A 21,123-nucleotide genomic window follows, 5' to 3' on the forward strand; every position below is an offset into this window, starting at 1 on the left:
CAGTAATGCCCAAGGGCCAGAATGAACAGGTCGCCTTAAGCTGTTTGCCTAGAACCTCACAATCAAATGACATTTCTTCAGTGGAGTCCCTGACACAGAGTAAGTTGATGAACAAGAAAGATTTCTTCTTTCATGTTAGATTTAGCAGTATGCAAGCAAGACTGTGACTGAAATTATGTGTACAGCACATTGAGACCATTTTCCCAGGGCACTGATAATGGAAATCCAAAGTGGAGGCTGCAAGATCCTCAGGTTTCCAGCAGGGGAAAAACTGGGTCAAACGGAAACCCAAGTAAGGAACGTCTGCCAGGTCTCGTCAGTGCAACTCTATTTCTTCAGCTCCAGCACCACTGCTCAAAAACATAGTTGGAGGCTCCACCAGAAGTCCGGCACTGACTAAAACTCGTGATATTCATAACGAGTCTCTACATCCTTGTGAGAAGAAAGTCTCAGCTTTAGTTTTCAGCACTGTGACATATTAGAATTTTCTTGACCCCTCCTCTGGGCCGGGCTCCGTCCGGCAACCACTGGAAGCGTGTGTGCTCTGGGCACGGAGGTGGGACCACTGCCAGGGGCCCTCTCACAACCACGGAGGGCACAGGGGCTCCGTGCCGATTAGGTGACTTTTGATCCCTTGACTTGATTCACTGGAGGTTTTTTTTTTGGGAAGGGATGAGATGGAAACATCTTACCGAAATGCCATCACAGCATCAGCCCATAAAGGAGCTAACAGTTTCCCCAGTTACTAGTTTTTAAAAGGAGGGGAGAGGACAGGAAACTCTGTCAGGCTTTCTTTCAACTGACTCTTTCAGTAAAACCGTCACATAAATGAAACAGAATTTAACAAGGTCTTTTGAGTTTTTTTAGAAGAACAGATTTTGATATAATGTCCCCTAAAGACCAACTTGGTAAGAATTAGACCTAATAACAAGTCACAAGATTCCGGTGTGGGTCAAGTATCCTCGCCAACTCACACACGTGCGCATTTCCTAAAGTCTGAGTCAGGATGTGAATTCAACCAGAAGTCACGTGAGTCGAATGAAAGTACAGGAGATTCTCAACTGTTCTCTGTTCCGACAAGTCAGAACTTTCTAACTAGATAATATTCTAAATTTGAAAATCAAGTTAAGGACATTTGGCAAGTTTGTTATCTGGCAGCAAAGCAAGAAAGCATAAAAATTTTGTTCATTGGGGGAAAAATAGTTCTCAGAAATGGAAGCTGCTTGAATATGTGACTAAGTTTCAGAGAAGTGTATTTTTAAGATGCTTCTTTTTTGAGTCCCAGTGTTCAGTAGCCCCTCAGAATCAATGAGACATGGCTGTTATACTTGGATATATTGTAATGTTTTAATCTTGACCCTGGACTCCCTCTGTAGGCCACTAAAAAGCATTTTGTTTGTTAATTTTTATTTAATCATTAGGAAGTAGTTATGGGGTACATTTCACTACATTAATTTTGGCAACTTGGAATTTTCTCATTATAATAAGCATCATAGTGAAGAAACTATTTTAAAGAACTCAAATTCTCTCTTATACAGGCTTTCTTCCTAATTTAAAATTCACCTGTATCCCCAAATCAAAAACATGCTAAATAACCAAAAAGCAGGTAAGTTCTCTGATAGCATTCATTCATTTCAACAAATAAATATTTGGCTTGTAAATAGAACCACATGGGGCCAGGTAATATATTAGACTTTTTGCTTAAGAAATTTGGTTTTTAAAATATTCATTTCATTATTGATTTTTGAAACATACTTGCCTTTAAAATAAGTGCTGTACCACTGCTAAAATTAACTGTTGTTAATTTAAAATTTTGTTTTCAAGTTTCATTAAACCAAAGAAGAACACATTGGGACACCATGGAACGGGATCTAATGGAGAAAGTGAGAAATCTTCGCCAGAGACTCACCGCCCAGGCTCGTAACAGATGCCAGACGCCTCCTGTTTTGGCCACATAGGAGGCTGGTCACCTTGAGATAGTCAGAGAGCGAGATACCTATTTTGCAATCAGTGACACTGATTTTCAGATTACTTATTTTTAAATTCTTATAAAGATTAACCTTTTGTATGAAAAATGTGTGTATAAAAATGATGTGTTCTATTTAATTCTGTGCTTTGGGGCTTGTAAATGGCTTATTGTACTTTTCACAATAAAAATAAAAATTGAAGCTTTTTAAAGCTTTGCATTAGGCCCTTTCAGGTTGCAAGGACCAGCACTATCTTCAGGAACTTCAGTTGATGAGGTTTTATTTTAAAGCATCTCAGCCAAGTACCATCAGGACTGAGGGAGAAGTCAGCGGCAGCTCCAGAGGCCACCTGCGCACCCCGCTGACCCCCGCCCCCGCAGCAGGACGCCCCTTTGCCCGCGACCAGACCCCTCCACACTCGCCACACCCGGGCCACTGCCTCTGCTCCTCCACTTCCTGCCCTCTGCCTGCTTCTCCTGACAGCACCGGCCCTTAGCTCCACAGCAGAGCAGCTCCCGGCTGCATCCTCTTGGGCAGATTACTCCCCCTGAACCCATTTCTAAAAGAAGAGCAGAAGTAGCACACGCACTGGACGTGAAGACTAAACACGGTAATGTATATAAAGTTCCTGGTACGGTGCTTATCATGTAGCTGGTGCACAGTGCAGAAAAGGTTTGTTTTGTTTTTCCTGGAGTCACAAAGCATAACCTTATGGTAAATCCGGTGCTTTCAGTCAGCAGAGTGCTCGCTTTTGTCCAAATTCCCAAAATACGACCGTTACTTCACCCGGCATCAGTTTCTCAAGGGCACTTTCATCAGCCTCATTTTCCTTCTGTCCGTTTTCAGGTGGTTACAAATACCTTCATGGACCAGGCTGGTGGGTGTTTGGCCACAGAAAGTCACAGGATATAAAATACTCGGGGTGTGATGGGAACTTTGGTGAGATAGAAATTGCTCACCTGAAAGCATCCGAGTTCTAAAATACGGTGATTCTGCCAGCCAGAGTCAGCTGTATGTTGCCAGCTTTTGGCCTCTACTTCACGTCCTCCTTGACTAGAATTTACACCTATTCAGGTTGGTTTTGCAAACTAAACACACACACACTTTTATAGCATTACAGTATTTCACTTTTTTGAAGTTTCTATTCATACAGTGAAAGTGAATTATGCACACTTTCAACCAAATGAAGTTCTTTTTTACCACATTCTCCCTCCCAGTTTTCTCCAAGACCATGGTGCTCCCGATGATGATCTTGACAAAGTCACTGCCTTAGCAGATTCCAGGTACTTGGCTGGATCTCTTCAGTCACGTGGGCCTGGCTGGCATTTCAAGGGTTAGGAGGACATGTAATGAAATATATGGAATACATGTGTGATTAGCTCTTCCTGCTTCTTGGTAGTATAGCCTCAACCTGACCCCGATTTCTTGGTCATGTAAATGTAAGTTCTCTGGGAACTGAGTGAAGATTGAGCTTGGCTAAAATTCTTCCCACACTGGCTACAGTCACAAAGCTTTTCTCCAGGACTCCCTGAAGAGCAGTTCCTAAAGGGCTTTTCATAAGGTTTCTTTCTGGAGTGAATTATACAGCATTGGATAAATTTGGGGCTTTGGCTAAATCCTCTCCACATCGACTCCCACTTAAAAGAGTCTTCAGTATGAATTCAATGGTGCTGAGTAAGTTACTAACTCAGGTAAAGGCCTTTTCACATTTATACACTCATGTGGTTTCTCTCTGGTACAAATTCTCTAATGTTGAGCGAAATTTGATCATTTGCTAAAGGCTTTTCCACAGTGACTGCACGCTGGCCATTATTAAACTATGACAGGGGAGTAACTAAAAAGAGAATGCTAAAGGGTGCCTAGGAGGACTGAGAGTACCCAAGGGAGGACAAACTCAGAAGGAGGTCCCTCCCTCCCCACGGCTCAGGCTCAGACAGCACTGGAGGTGTGGCTGCGGACCACTGGACAGTACAGGGGTTCCTGGGCTGCCCAGGCAGCAGGAAGTGTCTGGGGTGCAGCTAGTCCAGGGCTGCTGACTGCAAGGCCATAGGAAGTCAGGACCCCAAGTGTGTCAGGGTGGTGTGTACGCTGGCCATGCTGGGAGGGGGAAGTTCTCGGGGAACCACCCTCTGGGGCACAGGCAAACCAAGGCCGGAAGACAGGTGCTCAGAGCACATCAGGGCGCTGCGGCTGGCACCAGACCTGGAACACCTGGAACCTGGTGTTGGGAGGATGGCAGCAAAGTGGTCACCAGGCTGGGCTGTGACATCACTAAGAGACTGTGCACTCTGGGCAAACAGCTGGGACAGAACACTGGGTGTCCCCACACACTAACCACTGATGGACCATGAAGCAGGAACAAGAATAAAGAAAACACATCTGAGCTAGAAAGAGAAGCCCCATCCCTCCTGCAATCTCTCCCAGCGCCCTCTACTGACAGCCTCGCACCGTGCATGCGGTGAGGAGAAAGCACTTGAAGAGTCCCGGCCATTCTTGCAGAGCGGGCCCTGAAGAGAGAATTTGGAGCTCAGGGCCGTAAATTGATCACGGGCACTCTCATGCAACAGGAAGTTTACTTTGTTGGCTGACAGAAATGTAGAGTCAGTACTGGCCTCTTTTTAATCACACTGAGATGCCAGAATTTCCCTGGCATGATATAGACGAAGGTAACCGAAGGCTCAGGAAAGCAGGACTGTGGGAGTGGATTCATTACGTACGGACTTCTCACTCTCCTCCCAGCTACATGCTCAGCCCCAAAGATCCTCCCTTCTTAAGGCATTAAGTGCACACTTGAAAAACTCTGTGGTGAGAGATGACCATTGATGTCCTTCCTGATTTCAGTGGGACGGTGGGATTTCACATAGCAGAGGCCAAGTGGTAGCGGTTTAACTACCAAAGACAGCCATTTACAGCTGCAGGCAGCAGAGAAGTATTATTAAGGGTTATTTGGCTATCGGTAATTGATTATGTTATCCTTAACAATGAAATAGATAGGCAGCCTACTAAAATATTGCTTGACGTATGTAACAGGAAATCTTAAGATCTGTGGGCCCAAAACATGACTTGAGTTACTGTTACTGAACCAAACTTGGGTCCACTCACCTGTGCACAGTGAAGCCGATCTACTGCCCCCGGGTTGTGGTGAAGGGAAGTGCAGCGTTTACTGCAGGACACCAAGCAAGCAGTCCAGGCAGCTAGTGCTCTAAAGGTCTGAACTTCCCAATGGCTTTCAGGGAAAGGGTTTTTAAAGACAGCATGGGAGAGAGGGTTGCAGGACCACGCTCAGCTCATGGACTTTCTTCCGATTGGTTGATGATGATGTAATCAGGAGTCAGCATGATCAACCTTCTAGTTCCTACGCATCTGAGGTCTACGTGCTTGTGGGCAGCATACACTTAACTTCTTCCACCTGGTAGGGGTTTCAGTATCTGAAAACAGCTCAAAGGACATGGTTCAGAATAGTTTCTAGAGCCCTTGAGGAGGAGCTAAAGGTCCTTGACTTTGTTTAATGGCTAAACTATTATTATTTGTCTTGCTTGACTGTTTTCCTTTGCTTCTGCATTTTCTCACTTCTCTGATTAAACATCCTCTGGAACTCAGGGAAGGCCTAGGAGGCTAACATTTTTCGATAAACAAGAGGCAGGTGGAGGACATGGGGGGGAGGTGTCTGTCCCAGGAAGGCCCGGCGGTAGGGTCCTGCTCAGTTACATCACCACAATGGAGAGCCATGCCTGCCACCCATTTTCCAGACCTAAACTCATTCCCAGAGTCAAAGCCTCTTGATTGAAGGGAAGACCAGTTCCCCTTGGTGAAGTATCCTGCAGCTGTGAGTGCCACATATAAATGCTATAAATAATCCCCCAAGCCTTTCCAAAGGGACCTGTTGGTACTTACTTGAAAGACTGGGGAGTAGGGGAAAAAAACACCCAGCCCTTTCAGTGGTTACTAGACATGTAATAGAACAAATCTGACTCCATATTAGATCAGTTCCTTTGGCTTTAACCCTGTGCTCTGTTTCCTAGGCTTAGTCTTGCTGGTTCTGCACCTTCTGTAAAAGAATGTTGCCTATAGCCTGAAATATACAGGAGAGCCTATTCTCAAGGCTCTCACCTTTAAGGAGATTAACACTTTTCCATTCATATAAAGATAAGCTGCAGAATAGAAAACACCCATTTGTTTTGTTGGAGGTTTACAGGAACATGGTGATCTGACCCATGTGGACAGCTACTACAACAAAGGATCCCAACAACAAAGAACTCCTGCGCCAAGAAGTTTGCAACAACCAAGCACACCCGTCCCCTTTTCAGTATAACAGGAGCCTGAATTCTGACTCGGGTAAGATGGTTCTCCAGGACATTAGTCTGTCAGGCTTTCCGAATAAAATCATTATTCCTTGCCCCAACATCTTCTCTCTCGATTTATTGGCCTGTCATGCGGTGAGCAGAACCAGTTTGGACTTGGAAATAGACACTGGCTGTAAAATGACAGTAATTACTGTGGCTACCAAAGCCAGGGCTAACGAAGGTCAAGTGATAAAGGAGCCTGAGCCAGTCTGAATTACAGCGGTAGCAGTTATGCCATGAAACCAACTGTGCTGATTTTCTGAGTACCTGAATGAATAATTGGAATAAACAAATTTGACAAAGGCAGAATATCTACACTGACACGATGACCCACTGAGTAGGTGTCCTTATGTAGAAAGAGCCAAGTGAAAGCCTCAGAAACTCCCGCCTACCAGTATAGTAACCCAGAAGTATTATCACAGCACCAACGGGAGAACTGCAGAGGTTAGCGCGCCATCAAAAACTTGAAAAGTGAAGAGGTGGTTATAGCTATCACGTGTCAATTCAATTTGCTACTTGACATGTGCAGAATGACTGAATTACCAGAATTTTAATCGACGATGACTGGAACTGCAGCAACTGTTTCAGATGGAGCGTCACAAAGCCTCTGTCACGTAAAGCCCCGGCTGCCTCCATGACCTTCCTGATCGTGTCCAGCCAACTTCCAAGCTCTGCAGCCCAAACTCGTCGCCACGGGGCTCAGAGCCCTGCACTGTCTGGCCTCTCACCACAGCGCCGCCCAGAGCCAGCCTACCCTGGGGTGGGGTGTCAATAATTGGGACTCTCCAGGGGGGGCCTTGAGTCCCAGTCACTCCTCTGAGGCCTCCATTAGAGAGAGGGCTTTGCACCCAGCGGCGCTCCCAGCGCCCTCCTGGACCACAAGCGCCCGGCGGCTCCCTTCACCCAGCGCTGTGCACGTCCCCACCAGGAGCAGGGCTCAAGGGTTAGGGCAGGCCCCCTGATGGAGGGTGGGATAGTAGGGTGAGTGCTCCTTCTGGACACCCCGGCCGCGGCGCTGGTGGTGAGAGTGGGGTTCTGCCGGAGGGGCTCATGCAGGTCCCAGCCCACCACGCACTAGTCTTCTGCACGAGCCCCCCTTATCATCACGCCCCGGCCTCCCTTCCACTCCTCCAACCTCGGCTCAGAATGCCGGGAGCCGGCAGGGAGGCGGGGCTGAGAAAGATTTTCAAGCAGCGAAGTGCCCCACGTCGGTACTTCAGGTAGCCGAGGTTTATATGCTGGTGACTCAAGGGCGGAAAAGCGCCATCACCCTCCCAATCAACCGATAAGCAAATAAAATCCATTTTTCTAGTTGGATTAAAGGCTTAGAGCGAACAAAAGTATTGTGCCCCGTGTGAGGATCGAACTCACGACCTTCAGATTATGAGACTGACGCGCTACCTACTGCGCTAACGAGGCACCTACCGGCAGCCTAAGCGACTAGAATAATGAGGCTACCTCAGCGGCCGAGTGCGCATGGCCACAAAGCTGCGGTTTCATTTCTTTCTCCGATAGGCCCCTAACCCGGAACACTGACGTTCCCAGCCCCAGCGCCCGCCGGGGCCGAACTGCCCACGAGGCTCCGGTCGTTGTCCGCCTGCCGGACTGTATATTAATCAACAAACACTGAGACTTGCTTCAACGCACTGCGCTGAATAGGGGGGACTCGTGGCCTTGGGATTCTTCCTGCTGTTATAAACTCTTTTATTTTTGTAGAGTGCTTACAAAGCGTTTGCACACTGCTGATCTCGTGAAACACTTCTTGGGCACCTACCGTGTCCCCGGCCCTGTGTTGGCTGGGTGCTCATTTACAGAGACACTCCCAGCCTCCAAGAGTTGGAGGGGGGGCACACATGCATAATAATTTGAAAACACACACGCACGCACACATGCACACTATTCGGGCCCCACCTCAGACCCCGATCCAGCCCGGTGCCCAGCCCCTTCTGACGCCCCAAGTTTCCACCGCTCCCCGGAGCTCCCCTGCTGAGACCACTCTTCTTAGAAGTGTCCGCAGCTCTGGAAAGGACACCTAGAGCAGCAGCACCCTCCGCATTTTAGAAGCCCTCTCCCCTCCCTTAACCCCAGCCCTTCACACAAGTTAATTTAAATACATTCGTTGTTAAAGGAAACTTTGTCACTATCACAAATGGAAAATGGGTGTTTTTTTCCTCTGAACACATGTTAAAATAAATATTAAAATAAAAACCATTCTTCCACGTACCATCTAAAACCAACCAGAGTAAGGCACATTTACAATTAAAAGGCACACTTAATATTTGTATCTTTTGCTTATGTAAATTTTACCTTAAAAAACCCATAAACAGACGTATGGATCAATGGAACAGAACAGAGAGCCCAGAAATAAATCCACACACCTATGGGCAATTAATCCTCAACAAAGGAGGCAAGAATACACAATGGAAAAAAAAAAGTCTCTTCCACAGGTGGTACTGATGACGCTGGATAGATGTATGTAAATCAATGTAATTAGAACACTCCTTCACACCATACACAAAAATAAACTCAAAATGGCTTATAAAATAAGACACCATAAACCTCCTAGAATAGAACATAGGCAAACCATTCTCTGATATATATATCATAGCAATGTTCTCCTAGGTCAGTCTACCAAGGCAACAGAATAAAAGAAAAATAAACAAATGGGACCTAATTAAACTTAAAAGCTTTTGCATAGTAAAGCAAACTATAAACAAAAAGACAACCTATAGAATGGGAGAAATATTTTTAATTGACGCAACCGACAAAGGCTTAATTTCCAGAATATACAAACAGCGTATACAACTCAATAACAAACAAAAACAAGCAACCCAATTAAAAAAATTGGCAAAAGACTGAAACAAACATTTCTCCAATTAAGACATACAGATGGCCAATAGGCACATGAAAAAATTCTCAAAATCACTAATTATCAGAGAGACATGCAAATCAAAACTACAGTGAGGTATCACTTCACACCATTCAGAGTGGCCATCATTAAAAAGTCCACAAATGATAAATGCTGGAGAGAGTGTGGATAAACGGAACCTTCCTACACTGCTGGTGGGAATGTAGCTTGGTACAGCCACTATGGAAAAGAATATGGAGATTCCTCAAAAAAAACTAAAAATAGACTTACCAGAGGATCCAGCAATCCCCCTCCTGGGAATATATCCGGAGGAAACTCTAATTCAAAAAGATACATGCACCCCAATGTTCACAGCAGCACTATTTATAACAACCAAGACATGGAAGCAATCTAAATGTCCACCAACAGGTGACTGATAAGGAAGCTGTGATATATAAACACAATGGAATACTACTTAGCCATAAATAAAAATGAAATAAGGCCATTTGCAGCAACATGGATGGATCTAGAGATTATATACTGCTAAGTAAACCAGAAAGAGAAAGAAAAATACCATACGGTATCACTTACATGTGGAATCTTTATTAAATGACACAAATGAACTTATTCACAAAACAGAAGCAGATTCACAGACATAGAAAACAAACTTAGAGTTACCAGTTGGGAAAGAGGGTGGGAAGGGATGAACTGAGAGTTTGAGATTTGCAGATACTAATATATATAAAACAGGTAGACAACAAGGTCCTACTGTATATCACTGGGAACTATATTCAATATCTTATAATAACCTATAATGAAAAAGAACATGAAAAGGAATATATATGTATGTAACTGAATCACTATGCTGTTCATCAGAAACTAACAATGTAAATCGATTATAACTCCAATTAAAAAATTTTTTAATTAAAAAAACAACCCATAAACCCATTAACTCCAGCCACCAACAAGCAAGTGGAAGGGCTTTGGAGGAGTGTACTGACGATTGCAAGCTTGAAACGTTTCAAAAGCTAAGTGGGTTTGATGGACCAACGAACAAACCTAAGGATGAGAAGTGGAGAGTTTCGGGGAGACTGCGAGTACAGTATGGCGTTAACGTGGATCTAGGTGATGGGGACACCAATATTCACTGTACAATTCTTTCAACGTTTCTAGTTTATCTGAAATGTTCTCATTATAAAGTGTTGGAGGAGAAGTTTTTAAATCACCCAGAATTGGGGGATGTTAAGGGGGAAAGTGGCAACATGAGTATAAGGAAGTGGGAAAAATACTATCTTAAGAGCAGGAACCAGAATTCCTGGGAGGAGGGGGAGAGAACCCTGGAGAGGGGGGACCCCGGGAGAAGGGGTCGCGGGGAGGAGGACAGCTCGGCCCAGACGGGGAAGGACTGAGAGCTCCCGGGCAGGTGAGGCTACCTCCCGAGACGAGGGGTGGGCTCCCTAGCGTCCCCTGTCTCCTCAGGAGGAGCTGCGGATTGGGTAGTTTCCCTGGACCCCAGACCTCGAAGGTTGCGTGGAACTTACCTCGCTCAGGCCTTAGCACGCGCTGTTCCCTCCGCCTGAAGTGGCTTTCCCACCGCCAGACCCCTTCTCTGTGCTGGGATCTCCTCCGCGCCCTTCTTCAGCCAGGTCAAAGGTCACTCAATCGAAGAAACCTGATGCCCATTGCCTTCCAAGGATTGCTTCTCGCTTCCACACCTGCCCCACTCACTTGGGTAAATGGAGGCCCCTTCCTCCCGGCTACACGCTATCCCAAAGGCGGCTCATTTACCCCCAGAACAACCTGAAGGGGTCATTATTACTATTGCCCTGCACGTACAGAAGTGCAAACTCGAATCCGAAGAGCTAAGGCCACCTGCCCAAGTTCCAACCGCTTGCAGCCTAGGGAGGCAGGATTCCATCCCTAGTGGAGCAACATCGCGGGGCCTCTCACCAGCACTTGCCCCGCCCCAGCAGCAGTTTCCAGAACTGTTTCCTCACGTGCAACTCCTAAAGTAATTTTGAACCTCCTTGATTAACATTAAATGGATGGCTCAGCTTTCTCATTGTCAATTCAGTTACAAAGGATGTAATTTCCAGTAAATTGTATATGCTGATTTTCTAAAAATAAAATTGCGTGTATGATTTTTTAAGCAGGCATCCAATGAAATCGAAATATCTTATGGATTTCATACAAACCATAATCCATTTTAAATAGACATGAATAAACTCCTCTGTAGCATTTAAATTTACATTTATTTTCGCCCCTTAAGTCATATTTCCATTCTACTCGCCGCCCCCTGCACAGAATTGTATCTTCATATACTACAGAGTTTATGTCTAATGTCTGTTGTTGATCACCCTAGCATGCCTTTCAGCAGCAAGAATATGTGCACAAATTGAAAATGTTTTGTTTGCTGTGACCATAAGGCTCATATTTTTCTTCTAAATTGACATATTATTTTTGTTAGTACACAATGAATCAAAAATCATAAATATATTTATGGATTTGAAGAATAATTATTAAATGGAAAAGTGGAAAATCTTAAACAAATATGTATGAGATTGATGCGACTTTTTAATCCCACTTAATTTATGTCTGCATAGGCTGGCTGTTCCCTTTTTGCTAGAATGAAGTGGGATTCAGCATTAATTTTGTTTCTGTTTTTCATATTTACAGATGTTAAGTGTTGAGAAACTGCTCACACGAAGAAATAAAAAAGGGTGGAAAGGTTTTGTTTCAGCACTAAAACTCAATTCCTTAAACAATTTCACGTTATATCTTCAACAGTCACCTCTCATCCATCCATCAGCTTGGTTTGGTCCACTTTCAGTTTTGAATTTGAAGCCACAGTAATTAGTCATTAGAGTCTCATGCTCTCAACTTCCAAACCAATGTTTTGAATCAAACATACCCTTTATTTGCAGCACTGGAGGTTTTCTCACCAAAAGGGGGAGAAAGAGCAGAGATAAAGGGGAGATGGGAAAGGGGCAGTGACTTGACTGCCCAGAGCAGCTCTTCCTCCAGCTGATCAATTTTAGGACATCATCACATTGTACCTCTGGGGTTCATGTCCAGATGACATTTGATGGGGCTTAGATTTGGTCTGACAGTCAGTAGCGGCTGTTGTAAGCCTATTTTACAGATGAAAAGTGTGTGTGTGTGTGTGTGTGTGTGTGTGTGTGTGTGTGTTGAGAGGCGGGCTCAGGGCTGGATGAGCAGAGTAATTTATTGGAAGCATGTTGCAAATTATTCTTCCTCCATGGCTTGGAGAGACCCAGGCAGGGAGACCACCTGGGAAGCCAGGAAAGAATCCAGGCCCAGGGAGATGAAAACATTCCCAGAGATGCTGCAGAGACTATAGAGAGTGAGCCGAATGGAGCACTTTCTACAGGAACAGCCAGGACTTGAGCCTGGTTTACTTCTAAGGATAAAGAGAGAAGTGAAGTATCACTCCAAATTCAGATGAGCAATGTCCAGAAATGTCCTGCTGCTGTGGGACCAGGCAGGAAAACAAGAAAGAGGGCCTGTTTAAGGGGAACCAAATAAATTCTGGTTTTGCACATTTTTATTACCCAAATAATATGTGCTCATTATAAAATACATGTATACATACTGTATCAGTCAGTCATTGCTGCTTAACAAATTACCCAAAACTTAATGGCTTAAACAACATGTGTTTTTTTTTAATAGATTTATTGAAATGTACTTAACCCACCATACAATTTACCTGTTTAAAATGTACAATTCAATGGTTTTTGGTATATTACACTATTGTTTTTAAAAATTGTGGTAAGATACATAAACATATGGCACAAAATTTATCATTTTAAGTGTCCAATTTAGTATTAAGTACATTCACTGACGTTGTGCATCTATCATAACTATCTGTTTTCAAAACCTTTTCATCCCCTTCAAGCAGAAATTCTATATTCATTAAGTAATAACCACTCATTCCCCTCTCTCCTTTCATTCTGCTCCCCTGGTAGCTCCTAATCTACTTTCTCTCCATGAATTTGCCTGTTCTAGGTATTTCATATATGTAGAATCATATAACATTTGTCCTTTTGGGTCTGGCTTACTTCACTCAACATAATGTTTTCCAGGTAAGCATGTATTTTTCTTGCTCACAGGTATGTGGGTGAGCTGGGCTAGCTCCAGGCTATGGCTGGGTTCAGGTCTGCTTGTCACATCTTCATGGTCTCCTGGACCAGCCATTTTTCAGGGTGCCTTCTTCTCACTGAGGGTCACAGAAGCCTGAGAGACCAAGCTATGCCAAGCAAGCACATTTAGGGCCTCTGCTCTGGGTACATGCATCCAAATTCCATTGGCCAGACCAAGTCACCTGGCCAAAATCAATATCCATGGGCCAGGGATATATCCTCAGCCCACAGGGGAGAAGCTACAAAGCCAGGGCAGGGGAGGGAATGAAGAAATGAGAACAATAGTTGGGGAGGGTATAGTTCAGCGGTAGAGTGCATAGCTCAGTGGTAGAGTGCATATCTAGTATGGATGAGGTCCTGGGTTCAATCCCTAGTACCTCCATTAAAAAACAAGTAAGTAACCCTAAATACCTGCCCCCACAAAATAGAAAAATGTAAGTTAAAGAAAAGAATAATTAGAAGAACTGAGAATAATCTAATCTGCTGCACATAGAGACTTACATACGTAAGTCCTCTTCATCTTACCTTTGCCCCAATCCTATGATATCACAATACCACTAATATCAGTATCATATTGTCCTGTGGCTTTCTTTTTTCCACTTAACAATAAACCAGGAACTCTCTCCCTGCCAGTACTTAGAGATCTTCCTTGTTCTCTGTAACTGCAGTGGACTGTCTCTGGGAACAGCAGATTATTTTAAGGTGCAGACATGCCCAGAGGGAAGACCACGTAAAGATGTGGAAGGAAGACAGCCAACTGCAAGCCAAGGAGAGGGGCACTGGAAGAAACCAACCCTTCCAACGCCTTAATCTCGGACTTCCCATCTCCAGAACCCTGAACAAATTTCTGTGGTTTAAGCCCCTCACTTGTGGTACTTTGTTCTGGCAGCCCGAGCTGAGACGAGGACTTCGAATTCTACAACATCTAATTCTTCCCAATTAGTAACAAATACTGTAGCGAACATTCTTGTACAGGCTTAACAACGGAAGTCTGAGGAGCTTATGGGCAGCCAAAAATCACGTACTGTCCTGGATTCAGGTGGGTTTGCTGTTTCACCTCTTTGGAAGCACATGAGGAATTTTCCATGTACCTGAGGGTGAAGACCAGAAACTCCGGGGTTTGCCAGTGCTGGGCAGTCCCAGCTGTTAACAGCTTCTCTTTTTACACCTGACCTCTCCCTGCCCTTCCATCCCACCCATGGGTCATGGTCTCCAACTGTCTGGCAGGGATCACAACCAGACTGTGGGCAGCATCTGACCTGACCACAATCTTTGTACAGTCCTCTGCCGTCACTGGTCCAGTGGAAGGGAAGTCGGGGTGAGTGGGTTCCAGAATCCATGCTCACTGTGACTCTCACCTCCTTTCCAGTTCTCTCTGCTTAAAAAAGTAAATAAATAAAAATGAAGAATATAGAGGGAATCATGAGGCTGGGTGAGGGTAAGTTTACTGGGGAAGGAAGGGGGCTGCAGAGAAGGGTTGCATTTGGGGTACGGATTCTCCCATGATGCTTTGAGAGGAGGTGGAGGTTTCCCAGACCTGGACATTTCCCAACCAGGACTTGGTAACATGGTAGGACTTGGCTGTGGCCCCATGTGTCTCATCTCATTATTCTGGCTGTGACAAGCCAGAAGCCAGGGCACAGCAGCTGGGCAAGTCCAGGGAGGCCAAGGGAGGCCGAGTGTAAGGTGGGAGGAGGAGGTTTTCCTCGGATGTGCCCTGCGGAGACCAGCCAGCACATCTCTGTCACGTGTCCGGGGCACGCAAGGCCATGGTCCTCCCAGCTCCACCTTTGACTGGACGAGCGGACAGCACTGTGTGAGTCAGCATGTTGCTGGAAGCGTCCAAGAGTCATAGCTCTGAGCCGTGCTGACAGAGCACCCAGAAGGAGGGAGGCCTCGCCCCTGCCAGCCCGGATGTGCCTGGAGGGCTGTGCTCTTCTCCACATTGGGCCAGAGGCAGCCCTTACAAACGCTTATCTGGCCTCATCTGTGTCCTGCTCAACAGCTTCTGTAGCTTCCACCGTCCATGAGATAAAGGCCAAAGTGCTCCTGCGCCCTCCCACCCCCACCTTAACTCTCCCCACTCCTCACCACCACCCCTAGCACATAACTCAACCTCTACACTCCTGGGGACCCCTTTCCTCCTGCCGCCTGCCCCAGCTAATTCCTCCCACCTTTTGTGACCACAGAGAGGCCTGATCCCTGGGCTAGGTCAGCCTCCACGCTCTGTATTCCCATGGCTCTTGCTCCCCTGACCCGAACACTCATCCCAGTTCAACATCATGGCTTCTCATGTGCCATCTTTCCCACTGGACTCTGGGCCCTGCCACAGCAGGGGTCATGCCACAGGCTGTGCAGAGCCCACGGTGGACCCATGAGCATTTGATGATGACAGAAGAGGCTTCTCACCTTCTACTGTACATGCTAGTCTTTCCTTGAGGGCAGGCACTGCATTTGGTTCATTTCTAGATCCCCAAATCGCAGTCTGATTGAAGACCTAGTTCCTAGTTCCAAAGATGTGCAGGCTCTGATTTCAGTAACTAAGTGAGCCTTTCCATGAACTGGCCAGAAACACATTCAGGCTTCTGGCACTTGCTCCACATATGAGGTGGGAGGACAGTGAGGTCCCCTCACCAGAGGAGAGGAAAGGGTTACCACCCTCACCTCTCAAGACCCTCCCACTCCACCCCCTCCTGACAGATGAGACAGGAGATGGTAGGTGTGGTCCTGGCAGCCCTGGGGCAGCCTGCCCAGGTTCAGACCTAGAACAGGGCAGTGATTTTTGCCCGCAGTTCCAACAGGTGTAATGGCAATGGCAGAGGTCACAGTGTGTGCCCTGGTGTCCCGGGCAGTGCTGGGGCGTGGAGCCATGAGGTCCCTTCATCACAGAGCTGATGGGCGTCATGGTTCCTACGAGAAGCAGCCAAGCATCCAGGGGCTGGGCGGCTTACACAGGAATCCTTTCAAATCATATCACTAAAATCTCTTCCCGCACCTGTATTTCAAACATAGTGTTTGTGTCTGAAATTGCACAACTACATTGTGGCAAAGTTGCATTATCTGGCCCGTAATTTAAAGCTTAGAGACTTCAGCTAATTTAGTTGATGACAGTCTGATGGCCAAAGGGAGAAAGTCTGATTCCAAAGAGGCATTTACTGGGAGGTCCAGGCCACCTCCAGCACGTTGCACATGCTATAATATTTGCTCTCCTGAGTCTTTGGGTCTTATTCTATTCAGAAATCTGTCCCCAACTATCACACACAGACACACACCCCACAAAGCAAGTCTTTGCTCATTGAAGGGAAGCAGGGAGTTGGCCAGTGAGCTGATTAATCCTTACAATCTTTTTAAGTCACTAGAGCCAAAGAGGTGTGCAAGGGGGAATCTTCGAGAACAATGCGATTCTCTGCAAAAAGAGGCAATCAGCCAGTGGGGGTGGGGGTGGAGGGTGCAGGTGTCCAGGTAGAGGCAATACAACCCACCTGGGCCACAGAAGCAGCTGAGGCTGGTGTCTCTGCTCTCCCTTGGGGTAGGGGGTGCTGGAGGTGACCATTTATTTCATACAACAGATATTTACCAAGTGCTACCATGGAATAGCCACTGGGATCAAGGTGGTGAACAAGGCAGAATTGGTTCCTCCTCATTAAGAGACTCTAAGTAGGGAAACAGACACATGAACAAGGCAATTCCACACTGAGCTCAGTGCTATGAAGGAGGCAATGAGAGTTAAGCTGAGACCCAGAGGTCGAGTTCTTCATTGCAGACGGCAGAACCCACTCTAGCTGTTTATGTGGAAAGGGATTTGATGCAGAGTATTCAGTTCAACTTGTTGCAGAGTATTCAATTACTACAATTTCCAGGAGGTTCAGGGAACCACACTTGGATGCCACAGAGGCACGAACAACCAGCCAGGAAGATGCCCGTGTGTTCCAGCGGAAGCCTTCCTGCTGCTGCGGCTCTCCACCTCCGATTCCGTGGCTCAGCGTTCATGTTGGCCCGCACTGCTGTGGCAGAAGAACCAGCTCCCTGAGGGGGGCCTGCCCAGGGTGCTCACAGTGCCTTCTAAGTCTTGTGGGGATGCTCCTGCCTGTCAGAGCCTGGGTCCCATGCAGAGGCCTGGGAAAAGGAGTTCTGAGCTTCCCAGATGCCATGGGAAAGCATGCAAGAGGGAGGTTACAGAGGGTTCTGAAGGATCTAATCTGCGCAGCTGCCAATTAAAATTAAATGTCTAGTGGCGTGGCTGTGGAAGATGTTTGATTTTTTTTCTTTCATTTTAATTCCTTTTTTAAATTTTTGTTTGTTTTCCCCAAATTTTTATAATGAATGTTTAATATTACAAAACAAAGGGCAAAGTCCAAAGAGTTATTTTCAAAAGAAAAGAGACAGAAGAGTTTCCCAGCCCAGCCTGGAAGGAGGGTCCTTCTGATTCCCCCCGCCAGCCCAACGGCCCCCTTGGCCAGGTTTTGATCGCTTGGCAACCTGAAGCTCTTCCACTTTCTGGTAAGAACAACACACACACGTGTGTACAAATGAAATAGAGACTGTGTAATTTCAATTATTCTGCACACAAATTAAATCTCTCCTATTTGCATTTAAAATGGCATTGTACAATAATAAAGATGAATGATAAAGGTCATGTTAATAATATTACATTTTGATTTTTTAACTTAAAAACATTAAATAGCAAATTAAAAAACACCATGAGAAGATGAGAGAAAGACTACAGAAGAAAGAAAAAAGTTTTCTGTTTTTGTACCATTCATTGCACTTTTTCCTTTAGTTTTAAACAAGGGGACTCAGTTTTTCATTTTGCATTGGGCCCCACAAATTCTGTGGCTGGCCCTGCTGCCACCAGCAGTGGATCTGTCATTTTGTGAAGTCTATGCACTGACAAAGATGCAGAGCTACCGGAAGTCGCCTACATGTCTGATGGGCACACAAGATGGTACCGGACTTTAGGAAATTGTTTGGCAGTTTCTTATAAAAGGACATGGCTCAGAATATTATCTGTAGCCCTTGAGGAGGAGCTAAAGGTCCTTGACTTTGTTTAACGGCTAAACAGTTACTCTTTTGTCTTGCTTGGTTGTTTTCCTTTGCTTCTGTGTTTTCTCACTTGTCTGATTAAATTTATTCTTTGGAACTTGAGGAAGGCCTAGGAAGCTTAGATTTTTTTACAAGTAAGAGGCAGGCAGAAGACATGGGGTGGGGGTCTGTCGTAGGAAGGCCCCATAGGGCCCTGCTTGGTTGCAGTTACACAAGTTCATACATTCCTCAAAACTCATACAGCTATACAGTAACAAGGGTAAATTACTACATCTAAGTTATACCTTAATTTTTTTAAACACTTCCACAAATTTACCAGCCAGAAAAAGGGAACTGCCATGTTTTTTATGCATATCCCAAATCTTGAGCAGAGGACTGGGAACTCAAAAGTGGGAAACTGGAGAGAGCAAAGGGACTTTGCAGCCTTGAGCCCCAGAGAGTTCAGCTGTGGCTTTGCTGGGTGCTGAGGGTGGACTGACTGAGAATGGGCCCAGAGGGGCTGCTCCCCTGAAAAGCAGTTATGGAAGGACCTGGGGTGGGTGGGTGGGGTTCAGGGTACCTGGCTGGACACCTGGCCCATTTCCGCTCCTACCCTCCGCCCTCACTGACCAGCAGAGGCAGCAGCGGTGCCAGCCCCTTGCCTGCCTGCACTGAGCTGATTACACGCAGAATGGATTGATTGATGTTGACAGGGAGCTATTTACCTGTCTAATTAATTATGCCAACTAGTTTTCAACTTAATTGCACTTCTTGGGTCACTGGGTAATGAGACGGTACAATTTTCATGCTGCTGCAGCCCTTGATGTGGATGTGGCAGGGATGGGGTGACAGCTGCTCCTTGAGGTCAAACAGGTACCCCATTTCTCCAGGGCCCACAGCCCAGCCTCTCAGCCCCTGGCCACCCCACAGATGAGCTCTGGAATCCTACCTGGGGACCTTCTGCCGGTGTAAGCTGGCCTCTGCCCCAGGAGCTCTGAGCCATTTCTTCACCTAACAAACATCGACTGAATGACTGCTATGCGGCAGCCCCAAGGTGGGATAGGTGCTGGGGGTGCCAGGAAGCTAAGTCGTGCCTTGCCTGTCTCCTAGCCCCCACTCCAAATTGCTCACAGTCTGAAGGAGGAGATTTTCACTTAAACCAGCAAGTACAGAACCTGGGTGCAGATAGGAGTAAGGTCCTTGGAGACAACCCAATCCAGGCTCAGCCACTGGGCCCTTGAAGGATTTACATAACCTCCCTGTGCCCTTATGGAAATGTGGCAGGGCTGTGACCTGCTGCAGGGCATTTATAATGGGATTGTCCCCTCCGACCCGGGCCCCCTGGAGACGTCCTCTCCCTCCGTCTCCCTTACCTGTCTCATGGAATGTCTCATAGTCTGGATTTGCCCGATGGCTTCCTCCGTGTGGGATCACCTAAAAAACAATTTTTAAAAAACAGTCAAAATTCAGGTTATATGTCTTTGATTAATTAGGTTTGTTAATTTATTTTATTTTTAGAGGAGGTACTGGGGATTGAACCTAGGATCTCGTGCATCACACATACCACCCCATTCTTCTGAGTTGTGACAACCAAAAATATCTCCAGAGTAGAGAACCATTGCCCTAGATAAATGGGATTCTCAGGAAACTCCGTCACCACTCATCTGCTAACAGGAGATGTGACAACACACATAGAGTGTATCTGCAGGCTCTTCTAAAGGATTCGATAGAATCTCTGGGGTCTGTGTGAGGGCAGGGAGCTGGGGACAGGAGAAGAAGGGCTGTTTTTCCTACAGCAGCTTTAGAGGGGAAAATCCCACTCAAAGATTCTTTGTTTAATTTTTGTCTTTTGGGGGGAGGTAATTCGGTTTTTAATTAATTAATTTTTTTAATGGAGGTACTGGGAATTGAACCCAGAACCTTGTGCATGCTAGGTACATACTCTGTCACTGATCTATAGCTAAAATATGAGAGCTGCCTGTGCAATGGACAGGTGAACACGGTCCCCACAGGCCATGGAGGCCTGCCTCTGTCTCAGGGGGACTCACCATCATTTATTCACCTAACAAAGAGAATTAGGCCCAGGTGAAGGGAGAGCCCCAGAACACCCACCCACTTCGTTCCTTCTCCCTTGCACACATTCTGGGACCATCCCACCTGCTTGGATTGTTCAGAGAGTGGAAAGGCACAGAGGCAGGGAAGGGGGAGTGAAGCTCGGCTCAGTGGAAAGCGTGTGGGCTTTGGGCTTCGGTGCGACCGTGCCGGGCTCTGCCACTTACTAGCTGTGTCATCTTGGGCAGGTTACTCAGCTTCTCTGAAGCTTGCTTTCCTCATCTGTGACACGAGGTCTAATCATCCTTGTGTCCCTTAGCACAGCTGGCCAGCATGCAGGGAGCACGCAGGGCTGGCCGAGTGTAGGAGAGGTCAGGCTGCAACGTTCACACCCATCACAAACGGACAGGGGCTCAGGACTTGGTACTTAACGTGACAGGCAACTGAGAGCCACTGACAGCTTTTGAGCCCTGGAGTGAACCAGAACAAATCGCCTGGATTATTACCTCCTCCTCAGACAGGAGACTGGATTCGGTGACACAGATTGGAGAAGGCGCTGAGGAGGACACAGAGGAGATGGAGAGGAGGGAAGGTTGGAGGAGAGTGTGGGAAAGAGGTTAAGTCAATCTGCATAAGAAGCAGCTGGCAGGGAGAGGGGGTGGAGCCAGGGGCACCAGGGAAGGAGAGTGTATTAGGTTTTTCCTCATCAAGGTTCCTGGGACTGTGAGGAG

The 21,123-nt window shown here is 46.3% G+C and overlaps 1 protein-coding gene, 2 long non-coding RNA genes and 1 other non-coding gene across 10 annotated transcripts in view; 2 read left to right on the forward strand and 2 right to left on the reverse strand.

Annotated features, from left to right (window-relative positions):
- Positions 1 to 2,183, forward strand: part of TBC1D31 (TBC1 domain family member 31) — a 59,257-nt gene extending 57,074 nt beyond the window's left edge. For 4 of the 6 annotated variants that reach the window (XM_072949667.1, XM_006211414.3, XM_072949668.1 and 1 more), the window contains 2 exons: positions 4 to 99; positions 1,825 to 2,183. In XM_072949667.1, the coding sequence (XP_072805768.1) occupies positions 4 to 99; positions 1,825 to 1,958 (230 nt within the window). In that variant the 3' untranslated portion in view covers positions 1,959 to 2,183. Of the gene's footprint in view, positions 1 to 3; positions 100 to 1,538; positions 1,607 to 1,824 lie in introns of all 6 variants that reach the window. The other 2 variants (XM_072949666.1, XM_015245428.3) reach the window with 2 other exon arrangements.
- An 894-nt stretch (positions 2,184 to 3,077) lies between these two features.
- LOC140689295 (uncharacterized) lies at positions 3,078 to 7,393 on the reverse strand. Of its 2 annotated transcripts, none has more exons than XR_012064196.1 (3): positions 6,703 to 7,393; positions 5,070 to 5,405; positions 3,078 to 3,286 (listed from the first exon to the last, which is right to left on the reverse strand). It is a non-coding gene; the product is annotated as an uncharacterized lncRNA (long non-coding RNA). The 2 variants fall into 2 exon arrangements; XR_012064195.1 differs by having other exon boundaries at positions 5,070 to 5,395; positions 6,703 to 7,391.
- Positions 4,298 to 6,369, forward strand: LOC140689297 (uncharacterized). The gene is made up of 2 exons (XR_012064198.1): positions 4,298 to 4,425; positions 6,163 to 6,369. It is a non-coding gene; the product is annotated as an uncharacterized lncRNA (long non-coding RNA).
- A 263-nt stretch (positions 7,394 to 7,656) lies between the features above and the next one.
- On the reverse strand, positions 7,657 to 7,729 carry TRNAM-CAU (transfer RNA methionine (anticodon CAU)). Its single transcript has one exon. It is a non-coding gene; the product is annotated as a tRNA-Met (tRNA).
- Positions 7,730 to 21,123: the final 13,394 nt, after the last annotated feature.

Source organism: Vicugna pacos, chromosome 25, assembly GCF_048564905.1.
Source record: "Vicugna pacos chromosome 25, VicPac4, whole genome shotgun sequence".
Classification (NCBI taxonomy): domain Eukaryota; kingdom Metazoa; phylum Chordata; class Mammalia; order Artiodactyla; family Camelidae; genus Vicugna; species Vicugna pacos.